At 35.8% G+C, this 24,458-nt stretch overlaps 2 protein-coding genes across 5 annotated transcripts in view; one reads left to right on the forward strand and one right to left on the reverse strand.

Moving 5' to 3' along the window:
- The window catches only part of LOC137405550 (uncharacterized), a 41,384-nt gene extending 40,069 nt beyond the window's left edge, over positions 1–1,315 (forward strand). For all 3 annotated transcript variants that reach the window (XM_068091828.1, XM_068091829.1, XM_068091830.1), the window contains one exon: positions 653–1,315. In XM_068091828.1, the coding sequence (XP_067947929.1) occupies positions 653–823 (171 nt within the window). In that variant the 3' untranslated portion in view covers positions 824–1,315. The remainder of the gene's footprint in view (positions 1–652) is intronic.
- A 334-nt stretch (positions 1,316–1,649) lies between these two features.
- LOC137405551 (uncharacterized) overlaps positions 1,650–24,458 on the reverse strand; it is a 42,432-nt gene continuing 19,623 nt past the window's right edge. For both annotated transcript variants that reach the window (XM_068091832.1, XM_068091831.1), the window contains exons 2-5: positions 20,463–20,791; positions 12,304–12,689; positions 6,931–7,099; positions 1,650–2,161 (exon numbers count right to left, since the gene is read on the reverse strand). In XM_068091832.1, the coding sequence (XP_067947933.1) occupies positions 1,947–2,161; positions 6,931–7,099; positions 12,304–12,689; positions 20,463–20,565 (873 nt within the window). In that variant the 5' untranslated portion in view covers positions 20,566–20,791 and the 3' untranslated portion in view covers positions 1,650–1,946. The remainder of the gene's footprint in view (positions 2,162–6,930; positions 7,100–12,303; positions 12,690–20,462; positions 20,792–24,458) is intronic.

Genomic DNA, 24,458 nt, shown 5'->3' on the forward strand with positions numbered 1-24,458 from the left:
TCAAATCTAGCGCTAGTTTCACTGGATATAATCGGCGTTTACATGAATGTACCCCTGAAATGTTCCGTGCTTACTACTAGTGCAATATCTTTTCTTTGAAAATCTAGATCTTGATTGAAACATTTAAGAATTCAAACGAGTATTTTGTTAACAATAACACGGAACTCTTTTTATGTCATCAAATGACTGGTCGAGACGTAATTGTGCTTCAAGCTGTGACCAAGGATGCATGCATATTTTAGCAGAAAAACTGATGTTTCAAATAATCTGAAGTTTGGTGATATTACTAAGTGACTCAGCTTCCCAGCCTAATAGTAGCAGATTGCTTCACTTAAACTTTGCCTAACAGGACTTAGAAATGCTTAATATGACTTGAAAGGCGTTAGTGCTGGAATAGTTGTACTCGGGCATGTCAAGCGTGTCATGAGCTAGTTGAAAATTTCTCTTATGGCCAACAACGATTATTATTATAAAACGTGGAACCTTTCGAGATCCTGTGAGCCATGATTGCGCCCAACTCTCAACATTGTTTCAACTTGGTGCATATTAGCAAAAATATATACACAATTGCATAGATTTAGTTGAACTTGTGCCAACCTAAATTTTCAAATGCTAGAGATCATAAGCTCAGGAAAACCATGACTCATTGTAGCTTGGATTCCTGGTGGCGGCAAGCAGCAACGCTCGACATTTGAAGGAGAGGATGGCCTACATAAATGAACCATACAACTACAGCTCGGAGAATATAAATGGAAATGCGAAGTCGATTAATGCACATGATATGAGCAACAGCAACAACAACCCAACTGACACACAGATATGAGAAGAGGAGGCCTCATGGGAATATATGTGCATAAAAAGAAAAAACTCGACAGCTAGTAAATATTGCTAGCTACTAGTTTGGCCGATGGAAATGCTATGAACTAAATCGATCTGATTTCAATTCATTACCATTTTCTCTTGATTGGGCAAATGAATTTTTGTTCAGCTTCTCATGGATTTGTATTGTGCATTACCACACTATTCTCGTGAGGTTTTCTTTTTACATTTTTCCTAAAATTCAGCTATCCCTGCTGTTTTAGCTTTGGAGGCAGCACATCTGACAATCACCCAAAACTTACAAGAAATGCACCGCTGTAGCTTTACATTATATCTGCAATCGACGGAAACATGAGATGAATATTTATTCTTTATGCCCTAGAAATTACACCCTCGTTATGGTCTGTAGACTGCTTATAGGTCAGGTTTGGACCATTATTTTTGTATCTTTGCCATAATTATGCCTGCTGACAGGCAATACATTATTTGGGACTTGTCTGCCCTTTCACCTAGTCTAGTCTGTGTGTAACCAGTGGAGGCACACTCATGCCGAAAGCTTTAATCAAGGGTTGTGGGTGGTCTTACACGATATGCTTTTAACAAAAATTGGGGCAACTTTATTGTACATTGTGAATACTCATGCATACAATATATATGTTAAGAAATATATTATGTACAATATTTAGCAACTCATATGGCTGCAATGTTTATATTTCTTCAAAGTTGATAAATAAAAGGGCACACAATTCCTAGAGAGCACAAATTCGAGCTGAGAAATCAACTCTATTTATGGAGCACATGGATATATTTACAATATTATAAACTAATTCAGTAACAAATATAATTAATATTTTTCCCTATAAGTATGATAAAATTAAATCAGCTTGAACAATTAAAAAATATATCTAAGATTGAAAATTGAATAAGGCTAGTGGTTGGCATGAGCCAACAGTTCAACTGCCTGAATGGTTTACATACCAGCAGAATACCGGCAGTGCCACGCAGTTGAAAGAGACAGAGTAAATGAGGATAAGTGACTGAGCAAGGCAGCGGGTGTATCAAAAGTCACAACGTTATGGCGTGTTACCTGAAGGAGGAGTCATGTCCACTTGCGACCAGGTTGTAGGTCAAGAAACTAGTGTATGCAGTGACATGAGCAAGACTGTGAATGCCAAGGTTGTGATTGAGAAATGCTGGTGGAGTGAGCTTGCACTACTCTCTAATATGCAAACAGTATCGTTGCTGCCGGTGTGATTACACCTTGTCTGGTATCCAGCGAGCAATTGATTGTCTCGACTATTTTCAGTGCTGAAGTAGTAACAGGGACCCGAGTCAGCTACATCTACAAGATCAGAAACAGCTGCTAAAATGCTCCAAAAATTAACAACATTAAAACTAACAGCATGCATTGTCACAAAAAATCGCACATGCGGGTAGACTAATAGAGCAGATTCCTACACCTTCACAATCAATGACTGTGTTTATTGAGGGCAATTGTCCTTAAAGCATGAGAACACGATTCTTGATTTTTTAATTAAATGGGTATTCCAGAAGCCGATTCTCAGGAGCTAGACGAAGTTTTGAAACCAAATATTTTGCTGACCTTGTGAAAAGCAGAGAGCAGATGCGCGTGTAGTAAGGATGAATCGGGTAGAAATGTTTCAACGCATGCTTTTTCGCATACTAACATGCACACACAATGACTAAATGGCATCTATTGATAGAGATTGCAGGACACAAAAACGGAACTCAAAAGTTTTTCTTGCGATAGCACAAGGGCGTATGGGCTGTATTGAATGTTGGTTAATTACAGCTCTAGAGATATTGCTGGAAAGGTAGATGATGATCACCAGCGGCTCATAAATATAACAGTGAGACACTGTCTATGACAAGTTAGCTTGAAAGTCAGCACTCAAAGATCAATTCATTTGTGACACAAAGTAGCAAAGCGATAAATACGACCGACACTTCTACTGCTTGAATGTGTTCTGATAATTGTTAAAACTAAAAAAACTAAAGGAGAAAAATAATGAATATGTGTAGTCTGCGATCCATGTTACCGACCTTGACACGCAGTTCGCGTGACCGCTATAAATATTACTTTGACATTCATTACTGCGCAGAATGAGATGTCATGGATTCAATGAGATAAATCAATTGTTGGAAGTGCCATGAACTAGCTGGAAAAACATCACAACGTTACGTTTAAAAAGATAGATCTGTTAGAATATAGATCCAATGTATGATATGGGCAGTGGCTTAGTGAATAACTCTTAATAAACGTCAACCAACGTGGGAATTGATGAGCGAATACGAATAAATTCATTAATTTGTAATTAATGAATTAACGAAAGCTCTCCAATAACAATATAAAATTATACCATGGCTATAGAATAACTAGTGATTAAAACTAACTTTTAACTCAAGTAATAAAAATTTGCATCTATTTTCCATAATGCATATTCAAACTAGATGAAAATGAAGTGCTTTGTGATAGCCTGCCATTTTTAAACATGCAATATTGATGGTTGTACCTGACACCTAACATTCATAGTAAAAGATTGCTTTGTGATAGCCTGCCATTTTTAAACATGCAATATTGGTGGTTGTACCTGACACCTAACATTCATAGTAAAAGATGATTAGTGAAAGAATGTAATAAAAATTAAATTATAAAGTTCATATCAGTTACCAGAATAAATGAAAACCAGATATTTGAATATTTCCTCAAAGTCAATTAACAGCATGAGTTGGAAGCATAGAGAGATATTTAGCCTTGAGATCTGGCCAGTCAGAGTATAGCCCATAGATGCTAAGGTGTAACAACACAGAGTAAGAAAACACATCCTATATTAAATATCTACATAGTTACAAAAACATTGCACAAAATTGTTTGCAAGCAGCTTATCAGTTCGTTCTGATTCCCTGAGCATCGAAAGATATCAGTGACAAAATGTAGAAATCATATCTACTGTGAAGTAGGGTATGCGATAAGCATTCATTTAGCCTTATTAAGGCCCATAAAATTGGAGTTATCTCCTACCGGCTGCTCTCAGCGATACGTGAATAACACAGTAAATTCTCTATCAAAGTCTGACAAATGAACTTGATAAACACTGTAGCACACACCACACGCCTTCATTACATGGCAAGCATTTGGTTATACAGTGCACCCTCGAGATGCGATGTTAATTCGTTCCAGGGTTGGCATCGTATGGTGAAAAATCGTATATCGGGGTATAGAGACCATTGTAATTACACAATGCAAACACCCCCTGGTGAAAATCGTCAATTTTTTTTATCAAAATGTGTACAGATTGCCAATTAGCAACAAAATAGTATAACTTTAGTAATTATAGTTACCTACAGTAACTGTATTGTATTTAGTACTTTAATGGTTATGATCTGTAATAAAACGCAAAATTATAACATGTGTACCAAATGTAGTACGTACGGTAAGGAGATCTTGCCTTCAAAAGGTATGCATAACATAATCTTTGAATTCACTTCAAGTAAGTTTAGCTTGCTAAGCCTACACTTAAAACTAAGTTTTAGTATGTATTTTGAACTATTTTACTGAATTTCAACTTTTTATCATGAAATTTTATCCTTCTAGTTGAAACCTTTTTCAACCTAAATCAATAAGGCCAAGCGATGCAATTATAGAAAGCGGCCTCTCGCACACTTGACCATTTAATGGCTACCAAAAAGAAAAATAAAATTATGTTTTCTATACTGGACGTACATATCTTTGGAGTAACGTGGCTTTAGCTGGTACATGTAGCGGGTAAAGCAGAGAGGAGGTAAAAACGTATCAATGCTAATTATGATGCTGTACACTTGAAAATAAATTTAAAACGTAATGAATTGGAATTTTTTAGCAGGCGAAAAGAAGTTGTCCATTCCTGTCCAATTTTTCTACTTTTTCTACGAAAAAGTTGATGGTGCGATGCAGGAAATTGCTAGCCAGCGCTTGTAAAAGGATCCAGAGAATGTGGTGCAGTAGTTTGTCTTGTATGAAATGTGCACAAGAATCAATGTAACCATACATAAAAAGTTTGTATGTATTTATGCCCTATGGGAGGGACAGGGCTTTAGCAAGTTTCAGAAAGTAATGTGGGGACGTCAACTATCTTGAGTAGCTAGTTATATGAGTTACATACATACATACGATGAATTGTATTCACGTAGAAGAAAACAACCCCACATGCAAAGACATGGTTAAACAAGAAAATATAACATAAAATCAAAAGGAAATAAAATGAATAAAATATGAAAAACATGCCACACAAGAAATAAATAATATATATTATACATGCATTGTTTTAATGTACCAGTCCACATCAGTAAATTAAACACTTGAAATAATTCTGCGAATGTGGGATTTTCTGTATCTTCTACATCCTCGCCTTTACTAAATGGTTGCTCCTTTTGAATGCTGATCGCGTGCATGACCTAGCTCATTCAAACCTTCAGTCGGAAGCTCTTTCTTGTGCTTGCTTTAATGGAGTTCTTGTTTTAATAATAATTGCAAATGCTGATTGGTTGCGATCATATTCCTTGACAATGTTAATAATACGGGTCCCTTCTTATTTACGACATCCAACTTTGTTGACATAGAAATCATCTTTCCTTCGTTTTGTAACATTTGTATCGGTCTCAGATTACATAGATAACAAATTAAATGTAGATAGTTGTAGTTATATACGTATGCTGACTTAAAAGTTTATAGTAAAAGCTATAATAACGCTACAAATGAAAATTTGCTCTCGCTTGTGTATTTTACACGAAATTTTCCACGCAGACATGAGAGAAGTTGATCATCGTGTCTCTTCTAAACGTCCTAAGAATGTTTTCGGCCAACTATATTTTGGTGTCTTTTTCATTTCGACGTGTGTTATGAGCACACCGACGGCCAAATTTTAACTCGGGCGAAACTTTTCTCAAATTCGTATGGTGAAATTTAAATTCGTATAGCGAGGTGAAGATATCACAATGTTTGACTTCGTAAGGTGAAAAAATCGTATATCAGGGTAATCGTATCTCGAGGGTGCACTGTAGTGGCATAACATTAAAATATATTTAAAACTCTCCATATACAGAAAATGCTGATGCATCTATCGAATGCATTTATTTACGACAAGTTGGCAGTAAATTATAGCAGATTTATTGCAACTAAAAATGTTACTTTTCCCCTAAAATATAGTAAAACAAAGACTACTATACAATCGTGGCATATATATGAAAATTCGTCTATCTGTTGCAGGGTTCAAGGTTAGGGTAAAAGGTAGAAGGATACAACTCCTGACATTCAGCACCAATCGATCAACTGCAAGTGTTCCTGAATAATTGTGCAGCCACTTATTCTCCGTGCTTTATTGGAACACCTGATGGTCTCTAATGGCGAACATGGCCAGGCTACTAGTACATATAGCAGAGATAACCCTATACGTCATTTTCTCTCCAAAGCGCGACGAGAAGGGAAGTGATATTTTTAAGATTAACTAAATGAAATTCTCATTATTCAAATCAAATTTAAGAACTTGCAGCGATTTGACACATTACATATTATGGATTTTTTACGTAGTACGAAGCAAAAACTTTACCTAAATTATTTACGTTATCTGGAATTTACATTATAGGAGGTATGTACTGACCAACCAATGATGTCTCATTCGGTTGGTCAGTATAAAAGTAATAACTGTAGTGGTCACGCAAACACTGTGTCAAGGTCGATAGCGACAATACATATCTCAGCCTCAAGAGCCTGTATATTCGACTATATTTATTGCTTTGCAGCGTTATGACCACTATTTCAACTGACTCTCTTCCCAGAGCAATACTTTCTGGACAAAAAAAATCTTCCAAATTACATCAATGTCATTTCTGTCTATCTGTGCCGGTGCAATGTCGAGCCATGGCGGTATTTTTTGCTAATCTTTTAATGTATCGACTTTTTGCCGATCAAACATGTGCCATAGACGGTGATTAACTTTGTACTAGCTCCAACTCAGTACAACTGGCCTGGTTAGGGGTGTTCCCAGCTATTGGGATATGTTAGCCCACTATTGTTCCTAAATATGACCGGATAACAAATAATAACTTGAATACCGTTGCATATAAAGCTTGGCTCGCTAGAGTAAGTCTCTTCAACTGGATGAATGTACGGGCACGCCCTCTTTACTCTGTGGCACAGGACAGACTCACATGGAGGGTACGTTACACCATCAGTTGCTGTATAATGAATGACTGCAGCACACAGCCACTGTCTATAATATTCCTAAAAACAATCATTTGAAAGTAAAAGTCGCAGCTTATTAATGATGCAACCGATTAATAATGAATTTAGCCTCTTGCCACAAGAGAAGATTAAATGTTATAGTTTATTGAAGTGTCACTAGTAGTTAGTAACTTATACGACAGGTAATAAAAACAAAAAAATCATATTGAAGCACTTTAAAATATTTTTTTAGAATAAATCAACCAAATTTAGTTGCGGAAGCAAACGATGGCAGTTTAAACCTCGTCTAGTTGGAGTAAGTTCCCCCATTCCTGTAGGCCTACCCCCTTTACCTCTACACCTATGAATCGCTTTATCTACACTTCAACTTGTGTGTTTTTAAAGTGAAATAACCGCAAAATCCTTTTGTGTTAATCATAAAAGTACGGCTACACGTAATTATTTTTTTGTTGGTTCTGACTAGTGTTGGGCCGGTATCTAATTTAGTGCCGGATCGGATACCCTTGCACAATTTTATCGGTTTTCCCGGTATCGGTATCCTCGGTATTTACCATTTTCGGTATCCTTTGCCAACTAAGAAAGTTCGGTATTGTCGGTACTATTGTTCGGTATGTGGTTATCAGTGTGTGTCTTTAAATGGTTTAAAGTTTAATGGTTTAAAGTTTAATGGTTTAAACTTTAAATAATAACTGTCTCGAACAACTTTTATCGTTGTGCAAAAAGTAGCCTGTGCAAAAAAACATTCTTTAGTCAGCAGTACGTATATTGTTACGGCAAAGAGACTCCTTGTTTTAGAAAGCCAAAAAAGAAAAGAAAGATGGAAATATAATTTTCATGATAGATATTTTTATTGTTTCTTCTATTAAAAAATATAGTTATTGATACAAACGTTATGTATAATAAAGAACAGATAGATAATGACAAGGGGCTCTCTTTGTTAAATATACTGAAACAGTTTACAGAAATCTTACTATCACATATTGTAATCAGGTAATGTAATCACATAATTATACGCAGTCCAATTAGAGTCCAGTCACGTTAGAGTCTTTATACATCCTCCCGTCTGTGGAGAACTCCCAAACCTTCGAGGCTGGTGGCATTATCAATGTAACGTAATATAATAGTAGATACAGTAAACGTGGAAATTTTCGTTGAATTTGTTCGCCAGGGCGTGCCGAGATTAGCATGTTCGTCACGAAGCGTTTTACAAATCTCTCCGGATATCCGTATAACCATTTATCGGTAGGCTTTTACGGATAAATACCGATCATATCAAACCGGCCACGGATACCTAGCTGTCACCGAAAATGATTGGTTTCTTCGGATACCGAGAATCCCTCGGTATCGGTAAGAGCGGATAACCCAATACCAGCCCAACACTAGTTTTGACCGAACTCATGAAAAGAATGAAAAACACAGAATTATTTGGCTGAAAGTCACAGAATTGTCAGAGCTGTGCATGCACACTGAAATTGTCGACGAAACGCTTTTACTTGTCTAAACAAATTATTAGTGAGCACGATTCTAGCAGCTTTCACAATTTATATAGCCCAAACACATAACACAACACACAAGAAAAATACTAACGCAATTGACATAGTAAATACAATGCAACCGACTTGATTGCGCTGTTGTTGGTTATTTATCGTTCAGACCGCATGGCTACAAATCGCTTTTTTAAAAATTATATTAATTTTTTTAGCAGCAAAAGTTCCGTTGTAAAAAAGATGCCAACTGAATCAGTTGCATCGTGTTTACTATGACAAATTGCAATAGTATTTTTCTTGCGCGTTGCGTTGTGTCTTGGACTATTTAAATTGCGAAAGCTGCTAGAAACGTGCTCGCTAATAATTTGTTTAACCGATTAAAAGCGTTTCATCGACGATTTTATTGTGCGTGCACTGCTCTGACCAATCTGTGAATTTTGGCCAAATAATTTTGTGTTTTTTGTTCATTTCGTGATTTCGGTCAGAACCAACAATAAAATCGTTTCGTGTGGTCGTACCTTTACTCTGTATATTTTTACAAGCAAATCGGTGTTTACAAATATTTGTTACCTAGTATTAAATAGGCCGTAATGTATATATTTTATGCTATATGCAATTACCAGCAATATTCATGTTTAACACCATACATACAGTTATGGACAGAATACATGACCTTTGCAGAAACATTTTTAAAAGTTGTAGATACAGAGAAATACAGTGACGTTAACCTATAATATGTTCTGTAAAAAGTATTGTTTTTAGCAGCAAGAAGGAAACTAAGAAATATGCTCCAAAAGAATTGCCAAGATATCTGATTGAAACCACTTCACAACTTGACAAAATAGACAACGCAAAAACTGACTGAGCAACATCGATAAATTGAGAAAATTGTGTACTTTTTAAAAATAAATGAACGGTGTTTTTAGCTTTGTAAGTGTTTTTTCAGAACAAGTTAACAAAAGAGTTCAAGAAGAACGGCTAGTTCATGATCAACAAATGATGACGCATTCATAAAAATATAGATAAACAGCGCTACCTCTTCTTATGGCAAGGAAATTTCATATTTCCTCATCAGAAAATTTTTATATGAAATTTTCTGGTTACAAAATACTTTTTCTTGTTGGAAAAAACTTTTCTGATATGAAAGATAAAAATTTAAAAATACATGCTGCTAAGCAGAGTTCCTTGCACATAAATATTAATTTAGGAACACAATGAAACACTTTTGACAGAGTTGGAAGTGATGTAACACACAGCAGCCCGCTGTGAGTTGAGTAGAACCAAAGGGGAAGCAGCATCATTTCGACAGCCCGAATCAAATAAATTTCAGTAAATTTCTATGAAGTTTTGGAATTTGTTGCAAATAATCACCTCAACAAATTGTCTACTAGTCAGGCTATCGCTTACTATGCTGATGTTTGCCTTGAACATTTTCGAAATGCTATTAAACGCTGCCACCTTGAATTGGTTCTTTACAAAATGTCAGGCATAAACCACTGCTGAGGGTGAACCTGAATCGAAGGTGAAAAGTGAGAATGTTAGCAGTTAAAGCAAGAGACAAATTAAAGTGAAAAGGAAACAACAAAACAAGAAACAAAGAACTTTAATCTTTACAAAAAGTGCTACTCGATTATTTATGTTGAATATAATTTTTATTTGTTACAGGTTTTGATGTTTTTTGTGTGATTAATACAAGATATGTCTGATTTTTAAGAGGCTTCAAACCAATTGGGGCATTTGAAGGATAAAGAATGTTTCTACTCGCAAAACTTTCACTCTACAAAACTATTTTCAGGGCAAAATGATTTAATAAGTAGATGTTCCACTGTACAATTATTGTACTGTTAGAATGTACTGCCAATTATTAAATTTGTCTCCACATCTTTAAACACTTCCTAACAACTTCTCATTATCTATAAGGACCACTGTGAGACAGATGATATGCAACTGCACTGTTATAGGAGATAATTTTATCAAGTAATGAGTATAAAAGAAAGTATCAAGCCTGTGTACTTTGGAAGGCGTTGATAAAACACTAACATATTGATGAGCAAATAAATCGCGACAGTTCACTTCTTAATGCGCAAGTAATAACAGTTTATTCTTGAAAAATAAATTTCATTTCCTTCGTTAATTCAGAAATATTTTCTTTTGCATACCACAACTTTTTTGCACATTTCATATCATATCTTTTGCACAAAAACTAGCAGAAAAATTGTGTTATTCGAATAGCATTTCATAAAAAGCGGATGACAAGGAACAAGGCTCTAATCTATAGAACACAGCACATTTTGTGGACAGTACAGCTAGTCAGCTCATTCCAAAGAAACTAATAGCTATCAAGAATAACTGACAAAAATGAGCCTAAACCGTTGTGAATAATTCCCTACAAGTCAGTTTGACCATGTATAATCTACCAGCATAAAGAAGTTCAATGCTATCACTAGTTTAATAAAAGAACATGTACATGTATTTAAATTATGCTAAATTGACACCACCTTGTTGAAGGAGCAATGACAACAATAAAGTCTAACACTTGGTTAAATTAATGAGACAGCAGATATCTTTAATTGAATAAGATATACCTTTCTTATAAAACAATTTATAGTCATTCCTTGCACTTGCGTGTGAGCAGCAACTCAGTAAATCACAATCGCGAATTATCGTCTTTCCAGTTATGTAACAGACTGCTAACTATTAAGGTAGGGCCACACGAGACAAAATTCTCACGAAATCGGCGAAATTTGGACGAAACGATTCGTGCGAATTGACATTTGGACGAATTCGTCCATCGTTGGTTGCGCACGATGAACGAATCCTGAATTGAACGAAACGTCAGAAATTCCTACGAATCGTTGTTTGATTGGTCGGTTGAAAAGGTTAGTTGAATGTTGAAGGTCATTTTCTTTGGCGCATATCGTTTTCTTTGGCGCAAATGATTGAAACGGAATCGGCTTCAATTTATCACCGCGTTCTTATTGGCTAGTTGAAAGTTAGTTTCGTACGAATCCGTGGTGGGGAAACTCCGTGTGGCAGGTCAGAAATTTTGTACGAATGGAATTTCCCAGATTAGTTGAAATTACATGATACGTGTGGCCCTACCTTTACACATAATTGTTTGTCCATGAGAATTTTGCTGTCTATCAAAAGACCTTTTTGATAATTATGTAGACTTTGACCGCTATCCAATCTTATATGAACATAAATAATCAGTAAGACCTATGCTAGCCTAAGAAAAAGAAATACCGTATACACTCATGTATACGTCGATCTCGTGTATACATTAATAAGTATTTTAAGACAGAAAGATTGCAGTATTTTAAGTATTACTCACGCATAAGTCGATCTCGTTATTCCAGAATATTTTGGAATGTTTATATCGAAGCTGAACTAATTTTTGCTATACAGAAGAAAAACATAATATTCAAAACTTAAGATTTTTTACTTGATATGATAAATAGAGTTCTCCGACGAGGTTTTCATGACTCGCTTATGGTAGTGTTTGTGCAATGACTGCATGTTCAAACGCTAACAAGCATTACCCGTTTCACAGAAACCCAACTTACACACGAGTATATACAGTAACATGACCTAAATTTTAAAGCAAAACACAAGTTTTTCTATTTTAACTTTCATTAATTTAATAATTTAACCAATCACGCCTTCACCAACTTAGTGCTTATAGTGACCTCTGAAAAATGAGACATAGATCCATACGAGTGATTACTCATCAATTGTTCAGCATTGATTACTTACTTTGCATGTTTGGCAAGTGACACCGTAGCTATAATCACTCCATAGTAATGGCTTGGAACTTTCAGGGCGAAAATTACAGTCATACTTGATGAGTAGATTTTCAAATAGAGAGTAGTTACACTGCATTTGCCTGTAAGCGTACGAGTCCGTAACATTAATCCTGTAAATGGCGCTAGCAAACACTTGCTCGCATATACTTGTGTTGTAACAAGAATTCTCTTGACTAGTGTTGAGATTACTAGTTGCTGTAGTGGTTGGTTCAGTCGACGAGCTGACCACTGCGTTAGCTGTCAGTGAGTGTCTCAAGCTGGTCAAAACTGACGAAGGAACGCTGACCTCGCTTCGCACTAATGGAATCATGCTTAGTAGTAGAACGACTCTACAATCTACAATGTATAAATGGCTGCAATGAGTCAACAGAGAAATCAAGTTGTCCATCCTTGCCCTGACTTGCAACTAATAAAAATCCAAGATAAATAACGCATGTCAAGCTTATTGGACATACTAACAATTGCTAGCAATTGCTTAGTGCTGAAATATGTAAGTGACAACGGAATAGCAAATCATTACTTGGGGTATACTCATTGAGTCTTAACTATTTATTAGCTTCCCAGCAATGATCCATACATACATAAAGATAATTGAGCCTGTAACTAAATGAAATCATCTTAAAGCTGTACAGCTTACAGCTTACTCGTTTCTTACAAGTTTATGATATATTCTAGAGATGTCTTGTTATAATTGTGTTTTTTAGAAGCTTTTTTGTTAGACCCATTTAAAAATTTCTACGATTACTGAAATATGTTATGCGCCCAAATTGACAATAGCAAAGCCTATGGTCCGTGTGCTGTAAAGATGAATTGTATCGATTTCTAATGCAGAAAAGAATTCAGCAATCAGAGTGGTAATCCTCTCCTAGGATAAGTGTTTTAAAGTTCCTGATTGATGAATTTTTTTTATTAAAGGGTTTCTATTTTTCTCCAAGCACACAATTCATGAGCAGAAAACGATGGAAAAGTATTTTTGAAATATTGGGAGTGGATCTCTATATTATGTGAGTGACATTTATGAAGAAAAATCTTTATTTCAGTTAAGTTGCATATACAAACGATATCAACTTTGTTCTCTTCGTGTAAAATTTATAGAACCAATATGAAGTGTAGGCCTACACTAAGTCATGGTACCAAATAAGATATTCGAGCTATTGTCTGAATAAATCGCAATCTGCAATGCTGTTAAAAACATAACAACAAGTTTGGGTTTTTATATGAATAGTAAACATATATATATGCATATATATATATATATATGCATATATATATATATATATGCATATATATATATATATATGCATATATATATATATATATGCATATATATATATATATGCATATATATATATATATATGCATATATATATATATATATGCATATATATATATATATATATGTTTACTATTTATATAAAAACCCAAACTTGACTGCCACCCTGAGAGAAGGGTTGAAAAATAGACCGCCACTCTCCAATTGAATGCCACTTCCATTTGATCACCAGTTTGACGTTATTTGATCTTTACAAGCCCATAATATCAACTGATCAGTAGAAAAGTGCTCACAAAACCGTATTAATAATGAATCTTTTATATCAATATCAATTAATTCTCTCATTGTTTAATTCCAAAGCTTTTCGTTTTTCGCGTTCAAACTTTAAAAGCAACACCATAGAAACAATCAATAACGGTCTCAGGCTAGTAGTAGTTTTCTGTTTAACGCGGTCTTTCTACTTCGAAGTAGCCTACGTATGCATATAAATAAAAAAATGCTTAAATTTACGATGGTGGATGAACTTTCAAAGCATTGATATAGAAATAATTACTGTGTCAGGCTAATAGTAGTTACTTGTTTAATGCGGCCTTGATACTTCGAATTACATGTACATATACAAAAAATGGTTTAAATTTACGACGATAGATGGAACTTTGGAAGAGACGCCATAGAAATAATTACTAACTGTCTCAGGCTAATTGTAGTTCCTTGTTTAACGCGGTCTTAATTTTTTGAAGGCCGTGCATATAAAAAACTGTTTGTAAGTTTTGGAGCAAAGGTTATGTTTAGCGAGCAAACTTTTACTTCTTTTACCTTCCACAGTGTCTGCTGACATCAACTCTTCTTCTGAACTGCTGAACTAGTTGATATTAGCATCCAAAACTTTTTTAATAGAGCAAAACTTATACGTGTTGCTATCTGAAAAACTTTTCGCGAAAATGATGAGCTTTTAGCCGGATGACGCTTAGCACAAATTGTCTAAAGCATCATAATTGCTAAAACGTTTTAATTTTTACATACAGTACGTCAAAGTATCAAGACCGCGTTTAAACAAGGAACTACTATTAGCCTGATACAATTACTAATTATTCCTATAGAATTGCAATCAAAGTTCTTAATGAAAAAACCTCAAGACTTGGAAACCTGTTCGATTCGAACAGAAACAATGAACGAATTAATATTTATTGATGTAATCAAGTCATTATTAAATTACTAATACAGCTTTGATGACACTTTTCTAGTGATCACTTGCTAAATTATGGGTTCGTTAGGATTAAAAATGACAAATAGTGGTAGTCGAATAGAAGTGGAATTCAAATGGAAGTGGCGTTCAAATACAGGTTTTATGGTGTATATAAATATGCATATATATATATATATACATATATAGGCACACGAAACCTCTTCATGGTGCTTACCGCCAACAAATATCTAAGGTTGGCGATCTTCACCAGACATATATGTGGCTGAACAAAGGAAACCTAACGGCCAATACAGAGTCGCTAATCATGGCAGCCCAGGAGCAAGTGCTCCCAACAAGGCAACTCTAAACGAAAATCTATCACACTAGAGACGATCCTAGATGCAGACTGTGCAAAGATGCACCTGAGACCATCCAACACATCATCAGTGGATGCAAGCAGCTAGCAGGGAACGCATACACTGAGCGGCATAATCATGTCGCAGGTGTTGTGTATAGAAGTCTATGTGATGAGTATGGCCTTAATAAACCACAACACTGGTGGGAAGCTCCTGGTAAGGTCAATGAAAATGACCGGGCTAAGATCTTCTGGGACTTCTACATCCAAACAGACAAGCATGTCCTAGCAAACCAACCAGATATAGTGGTGGTAGACAAGGAGAACAAGAGGGCTACAATAATAGATATAGCAGTACCCAATGACTACAATATAGCCAGCAAAGAAAAAGAAAAGGTAGAGAAATATCTCCCTCTTGGAGAAGAAATTGAAAAATGCTGGAATGTAAGAACGACTGCAATCCCAGTAGTCATTGGGGCACTGGGCGCAATAACATCGGCGCATAAAATGTGGCTTGCCCAAATACCAACAGCAATCAACTCAGGTGAGTTGCAGAAAAGTGCGCTATTGGGAACAGCTAAGATCTTGAGGCGAGTGCTCAAACTCCCAGGTCTCTGGTAGAAGACCCGAGTTAGGACAGAATTTACCACCCATACGGGGTATCCGGGGTGAGGAAACAATTTTTTTATATATATATATATATATCTATAATTTAGTGTATACAAGCTATAGAACACATATATACATGTTAGGATATCAAGGTTGTCATACAGAATATACTGTATATTCTGGCGTATAAATCGAAATTTTGACACAAAGTTCAAGCTTAAAATCCATCCATAACTTATATGACGGTCACGTTTTTCATTACTCGAATTCTAGTAAAAATCAATATCAAAAAACGATTGTAAATTGAAATTACATGATATGACCTACAGTGTATAAGGATTTATTTACAAAATACTAAAATACTAGTAATCCTACTCAACATGAAATGGATCAAACACAAAGTCCCATTTTTCATTATTCAAATTTTCATAGCTAGGATACTCTACTGTAATAATGTTTTTTAGAATGTAACGTTTTTTCGTTATATCTGCCTTCACAACCACATATCCGTAATCCATTTGACACATTCAACTATTATATATTCAAACATTTTTTGTACCTGAATCACGATTCTTAACAGAAATCTGTCTTGCGGTATTGCTTTTCTGTTGAATACGTATTATCAAAGGCGGCAGTTTCGTTCCATTTGCTAGGTGGGCCAATACGATGGTGAAGTGCTGTTTTTCGTGCAATGTCGTCTTCATTAGCACTGCCCCTCTCGTTATTTGTTTATATGTCGTATTGCTGACAGCACAAAAATATGGGCATTTTTGCTGATGACATCTTTGAGTGCCATTTCTTCAGCTACGCATCGCCTGCCTCCCATGACAACTGAACTAATAGTGATCGAGTGATTTGAGCCAGAGAAGAGATAGGTTGACCTATATGGTACAAGTCGAGACCAGAACTTTTAAAACCAAATTTTAGACCTCGACTTATGCGCCGGGTTGACTGCCGTTTTTTCTAAACGGCAGTCGGTTCTGCAAAGTAAAAAGTCAACATATATTTTACACATTCCAAAAGCAAATAAAGCAATAAACAATTATAAAGCAAAATAACAAAATATTTTTACTATAAAAAAGTGGTACTACCTGTTCATCGTCTATTTGTACCCAGGGGTCAATGTTAGGGTGAAAAATAACTTTCGACGATACTCCAACTTGTGACATTCAGATTGGTGGACCGACGCTGTAACATCTGCACCAATCGATCGCTTTTGAAGGTTGATACCAATCGTTTCTGAGAACTTGAAGGTTGACTTGCAACACAATTCACATTACAGTTATTTGGTATCAAAATATTCACTATGTCTTATTCTGCTGGGTTGTAGGTGCAAAATATGTGGAAATGTGATTACAAACTCTTAAAAGCTCAAAAACGAAAAGCCGCAGTAGATTGGAATCAGTTTATTTCTCTCGTAGTCATTACATTTGGTTATTGTTTTGTCACGTGATGTTCTCATGTGAATTAAAAGGCCAATAAAAGGCTCAATATAAAACTTATCGTAGTACTAGTTTATGACCAACACTTCGAGTTTTAGCGAAGACTCCGTATCAAATATAGATGCTCGCTACTTTACAGTTTTGCTTCGGCTTGTTCTAATCATCTAATCGTAATCTGATCATGTGACCCATACTACACGAATAATTTCTGCAGCATTTTTCGATTATCACGGGTGACCAACAGGCTCGTCATGTTTATCAGACAATGATATGTACTCCTCCGAGCTAAGGTTGAAAATTTAAATGAATTTTCACGGTAGGTTATAGAATATCAGTGCTGAAAGTGACAGCATTACAATGACAATAAAATAGATGCGTAAGAACAATAGACATGGTTTTATTGAATGCGTGAAGTACATTTGTGAAAATATTTCGACGAATGGGGTTGTGTGAAAATGTAAACAGACGACATCTTGTACAACTACGTCTCACTTGAGCCATTTTGGAAAGAGATTCAAAACTACGGCAGTCTCATGTGACTGCGATTAACTGTTCGTTTTTTTGCTTTTAAAAGCTTGTAATCACATTTCCACATATTTTGTACCTACAACACAGCAAAGTAAGACATAAGGAACCTGTTGATACCAAATAACTGTAATGTGAATTTTGCTGCAAGTCAACTTTTAAATATTTATGAACAACTGTGCAGCTACCTATTTTCTGTTTATTCGACACATCTGACAATCTATCACGACAAGCTAGAATGTTCTGGAAGGTGTATATATAATACAAATAGCGCTTTACGCACTTCCGTTTTTTTTCTCCCAAGTGCGGCGAGACAAATTAACGTTTCAATCGAATTTGAAAACTCACCTGACTTGACACTTTACATTATTTGAATTTTTTTAAGTAGGATGAAGCAAAAACTTGATATAAATTATTATGTTATCTAAAATTTACGTTATAGGAGATATACGATATAGGAGCGTCTACTGTATATATAGTATAGAGTTCCTATCAAGGCTGTCATACAGAACTTACATACATGTGAATGTACAATGTTGTATATTTGGTTAACAACAGCAGAGAGCGAAAGCCTATTAAAGGCCTCCTAGGGTCAAGTAGTGAGTCACGTAAGTCTAGTTCTAGTTCAGTAGTCTAGGTCAGTAGTCTAGTTGTCAAGTAATTATATAACTATACATATATATATATATAAACATATACATATATAAATGCAAGGTGAATGCGTGACATTGCACGAGTAAAAAAAAAGGTTTTCGTACAAAATTTTTATTTTCAATCAATATATATAACATTCTAACTTTTAAATGGAGGTGTTTGTGTATTTCTGTATGTGCAGTAAAATTACTTAAGTTTATGCTATAGATTTATAGCATTTTGGGAAGTCTGGGGATGTATTTTCCTTCTCGCACACTTGCAGTCTGGTGCGCTATTAAAGATTGGGAGTTGTAATAAGCATGGCCATAATTATCCCATAGTATGGCAAAGCGGCTGCGTGATGTAGCGGTTAGCACACTTGTTTGCAAAACCAGTGTTTTCGCGTTAAATTCTAGTGCCAAATGCTTTTTTCTGTTCCTAGCGCTAGAAGGGGTGAGTATTTTATTGCTATAACCGAACATACGACAGACCAACAAAGAAACATTTTGATATATACATGTATATATATATAAAATGCCACAAAACCTCTAATTGAACACCACCTTTATTTGAATGCCACCTCCAATTGACCGCCACCCTAAGAGAAGGTTTGAAAAATAGACCACCACTCTCCAATTGAGCGCCACCTCCATTTGACTACTCCTTGGACGTTATTTGATCTTTATGAGTGAAATGATGCTAATGTCGCCTATATTTGCATTCTCCATGGGGCAGAGTGACATTAGTGCGGTGTCAGCATTTCTGGTAGACGGTTTTATACAAGTCCAAAGTATGAGACTGAGTTAAACAAGGAACTACTTTGAGCAAAACATACAAAGGCGAATACAATTATTACTTATTTAGATGGTGTCACTTTAAAAGTTTTGAGGAATGACTTGACAATTTTTCAAGTTAGAAAATGGATTTCGATAACGCTGTAACAACGACTGATATTACATTATCATTCTCTGCATTCTCATTGTTTATTGAAACGTCTTCGAGTCTTCAGATCAGGTTGTGAACCACCTTATAAAGGAATCTGAAGACAATGGGTCAGATTTAGACCTTAGTGACTCCAAATCAAAGTGTAGTTCTGGTGATTGTGACGATTGAACTTGTTAGACACGCCATTATTAAAATCATGGTAACCTCTCCAGCCAAAACAAAATAATTAATTGTTATCGATGCAATCTAATCAACATTAGCACCATTTTGTGGATAATTTTCAAAACTTCATTACAACAATTTTAGCAAACACTTGTGAGGAGTTGAAGCCTAACACACACTAAATCGGTGTATGTTGGCATTGTCCTTTCGGCATTTATCATCAACTATGCGCACAGACACGTGGGGAAAGTTTGCAGCTGCCAGTGTTGCAGCTGTAGTTTGTTCTCGATGTTTTGCCAAGCATCGACAACAGGCTCAGTCAGGCTGTACAATATGTTCCATTTTGGCGATAGTAATTCGCGGCGGAGAGTGTGATTTATTTATTTCCGATCATGACAGTTGCTGTGAGACTAGTATTTGATTCGAGCACGCGAAAACAAAGAGCTTTTTTGTGAAAAAAAAATTAGAACATTGCATGACGGAGTATTTGCTGATGCAAACGCGAATGGGGTTGTGAGAATGTGAACATTGTTATCATCGACGATAACCGAAATATTGTGGCATCAACGCTGAGATACGGCGATATAGTGTGAACTAGCCTTCAGATACTAGTTACTACACATCTCAAAACGTACTCTCAACTCTTTTGAATAATTTGAAATAATAATATTTAGAATCAATGGCAATGCTCATTAGACAATTTTTATAAAGAACAGCCATGCGCTTTTTCTAACCAAATACTGGTAGAATGATGCACAATCATACGATTTAAAAATGTAATGTAGTAAACTATTTTGCAGTATCTGTACAATTTTGTAAATTATGCCGTGAAAAACTAAAGTTATATTAAGTAATATGTAATTCCCCTGATGCAACAGGTGCATTTTGAGATGCACATCTGTAGTCGCCCAGTTGCAAGTGCGGAGTAGGCCGTGCGAGAGGTTGTAAAAAGGGATTGGAAACAAACCAATTGACTTACATGGAATAAGTGATGAATGCCTTCTAATATTGAGCAGGGGACAGAGAGCTGCTGTGGCTGCGGTCCGAGTGTAAGCAGTCGACAGCACCTCATGTAAGAACATAGCTCAGTGGCAACAGTTAGACACAGGTTCAGGCAGATACTGCTGTCGTCCTTCAGAGGCAGCATGGGGAACGGCAGTGTTGCGCACTCCTCGAAAATTCCATCTACGTTTGACTTGGCCAAGAGGATACGGCATACCCAGCATTCAAAGCTGCTGACTCTTGGCCGATGATATTGCGTTGGGCTTTAGTCGGTTAGTTACAGGCCATGCGTGTGGATGCTGTTCTCTAATAAGAAAAGACAATCAATTAAAGCAGGCATCAAGCGATACAAACTCAAGTATGTAATGTTATTGAGCGCTGCGCCGTTATGATTTGGTCAGTATGACCTCTTAGATGCGTAGGTAGAGAGGAATATGTAAGTCCTGCATATTACTAGATTACTCGACTACATTCTAACTGCATGCAATCTATCTCTCCACCTCAATATACCCTCCCCACGGGATGCCACGCGCTCTCCTACACTTGTATTATATAGCTGTGATACTCGGATAATGCTGTAGGAAAAATAGCAAGTGCGCAGTCACTTCAGCAGTGCAAATGCGTGTGACAGTCTCAGTGTTATGAATCAGGAAGAACTAAGTGAGAAGAAGCCTAGCACATGTAAAAAACAGCCACTGTCCTGTTATGCACTGTTTCATAAATGCGTTGCTCTATTCATTTCCTATCAGTGTTCTATTATCATGTTTACTAAAGCTACTAGTGGAATGGTGGTTATACAGATCTATCTACATATAGGCCTACAGTATATCACTGATTCGATAAAACTAAAGTGAACACATACACTTTCGCGACATTTGCTATAATAAAAACTTTAGCAACTGCCATATCTTTACCGATCGACAGTAGCTATTTTTTATAACTAGTAAAAAGTTTTTCCAACGTCACCCCTAGCATGTTTTATGTGAACTCCACAAAAACCCTGAAATATCAGGGATATGTGTATCCAACTTGGCCCTCATTAGATGATGAAACAATCAAATATCAAATTCTCTACTTATGCCATTACCGCTAGTGGTGATTTAGTTATGATGAAAGCTACCTTTTCACAATGTTCTGCAATTATAACTAATACAACCACAAAATAGCAACTAAATATTACATTAATATGGTCATAGCTGAACTCGGGATCCATTTAGCAATTATGGTTGAAAACAGACAAAGAGATATTTTGTGGCTGCACTTAGCCTTAGAGCCAATATTGGTCGTCGAAGATGAACGAACATAGCCAAATTTTTTGTAGAGTTTATTAAAAAGTATCAGTATTTTTCCATCATTTGCGTTTGTTTTCGATCATCGAAGTGATCTGATTGCCCGGATGTTTCTAGATTGAAGTCGATAAAACTTGATCGCGATTAAAATGTTCATAAGTAAAATACGCGCAAAAAGCCGTCACTAGCAGTCATCATTTTGATAGTGAATATTGACTATTCATGTTGAAGCGTTACGCATCTCTATTCTGTCGGTCTCTTTATAACTATAGACATCGTAATCGTACTTTTGATTGCCCTGAGCATTTTGATCCGCGATAGTTTTATCAATTTTATTCTTGAAACATGTTGGCAATCAGATGACCTCAAACGAGAAACAATCGCAAATGGTAGAAAAATACTGATACTTTCTGATAAACTCCACAAAGATTTTGTTCGAGTTCATCTTTAGCGATTCATTCGGTTCAAGTTGTATAGCAGCTTGAACGAATTGAAATATATCAACTTGAAGTTTATAAAAATAAAGCAAACCTAATAATATGGCTAAGATTTGACTATGAATGAAGACTAAATGGTAATAATATGGAAATCATGTAAACACACTAGAGCTAACACAATGTTTCTACATATCAATTTTAATAAACAATGGACAGAAAATTAATTCTATTGCACCACAGGTTTAATTTGAACCTTCAGCTATATTTTTAACGATGTTGTTCAACTCGTGTGACCTACTGAGGCATCATGTTGACAAATTGAACAGCAAGTTACTACTCCAAACAACTTAAAGTGTAACAGACTACTAACAATACAATGAGTGTTTCATAATCAAAGGTAGTTACTTGGGATTCCAATCCACTATAAATCATTTAAATATATACTGCATAAACAAAGGCTTATAAATGTGGCTACATGATGATTAAGGGATAATTAATTAATGTTAAGAAAAACCAGCTGTAGTCATGGGTTTTGATAAAAATCAACCGAACATACCAATCAAGTGTAAGGAGATTGACTCGTTTAAATTCTAGAGAGCTACTCTAGCTAGAACACGAAATGGTTTCTGCCTATATAAAAATCATTTCAGTCAAAAGTGAACAATCAACAAGAGAATCTGAAAATTGAAGTCTGTTCTTACTAAAAACCAGTGAAAAGGATATCTAACTATGAAATGTTAATTGAAATGAAAGAAAACATACATATCGCGCTTCTTGAAGCTCTTCGCACTATATGCATTATTAAATTTAATGCGATCATGCTTAGTTGAACTTACAAAAACAAGGATTCTATGACACTATTCTAATTAAACAGAAGTCTTAGAGACTTGGGTATCTACGGCACACTTTCTCAGCTGTTAACAAGAAATCTGAGAGATGAAGTACCTATAGCACACTTTCTCAGCTGTTAACAAGAAATCTGAGAGATGGAGTATCTATGGCACACTTTCTCAGCTGTTAACACAAAATCTGAGAGATGGAGTATCTATGGCACACTTTCTCAGCTGTTAACAAGAAATCTGAGAGATAGAGTACCTATGGCACACTTTCTCAGCTTTTAACAAGAAGTCTGAGATATGGAGTATCTATAGCACACTTTCTCAGCTGTTAACAAAAAGTCTGAGAGATGGAGTATCTATGGCACACTTTCTCAGCTGTTAACAAGAAGTCTTAGAGACTTGGGTATCTACGGCACACTTTCTCAGCTGTTAACAAGAAGTCTTAGAGACTTGGGTATCTACGGCACACTTTCTCAGCTGTTAACAAGAAGTCTGAGAGATGGAGTATCTATAGCACACTTTCTCAGCTGTTAACAAGAAGTCTGAGAGATGGAGTATCTATGGTACACTTTCTCAGCTGTTAACAAAAAGTCTGAGAGATGAAGTATCTATAGCACACTTTCTCAGCTGTTAACAAGAAGTCTGAGATATGGAGTATCTATAGCACACTTTCTCAGCTGTTAACAAGAAGTATGAGAGATAAAGTATCTATAGTACACTTTCTCAGCTGTTAACAAGAAGTCTGAGAGATGGAGTATCTATAGCACACTTTCTCAGCTGTTAACAAGAAGTCTGAGAGATTTAGTATCTATAGCACACTTTCTCAGCTGCTAACAAGAGAAGTGGTCAAGAGAAGCCTGACTGCTTACAACGCTTATAATCGCGTGTACAAGTGAGTAAGAAAAGTGGTCTAAGCTAGCGAGACATCAGCAAGACAGTGCTGCCAATAGAATGCATATATAATCAATGCCAAGATAATTGATGTACTACAGTAGTAGTCATAAGGGCTTTAGTTGCAGCATCATTATAAACGTGTTAAAACGACCCATCAGGCCTAACTTAGTGCATGCTTACAACATACGCCAACAACTACTTAGCCAAGAATCTGTTCGGTCTCAGAAGATCTAAACCAAACAGCGAAACTATCCTGTAAACCTGAGTGAAGCGACCATATGTACTGCTTTGTATTGAGAAACAATACAATAGAAATTTCAAGTGTAGTTAACAAATTGATTTTGGTTTTCCTGAATCTTTGTTTCAACCAGTTTGACTACTGAAACATTGACCATTGTTAAAGGGCAGAAACCTTTGTGATAATTGAAGAGAGCCTATATTAGGTGACTAAGATATTACAGGTAGCGACAGCTAATGATAATAAATACCAAATAACCACATGAGATTTATATTC

The sequence above is a fragment of the Watersipora subatra genome, chromosome 10, assembly GCF_963576615.1.
Source record: "Watersipora subatra chromosome 10, tzWatSuba1.1, whole genome shotgun sequence".
Classification (NCBI taxonomy): Eukaryota; Metazoa; Bryozoa; class Gymnolaemata; order Cheilostomatida; family Watersiporidae; genus Watersipora; species Watersipora subatra.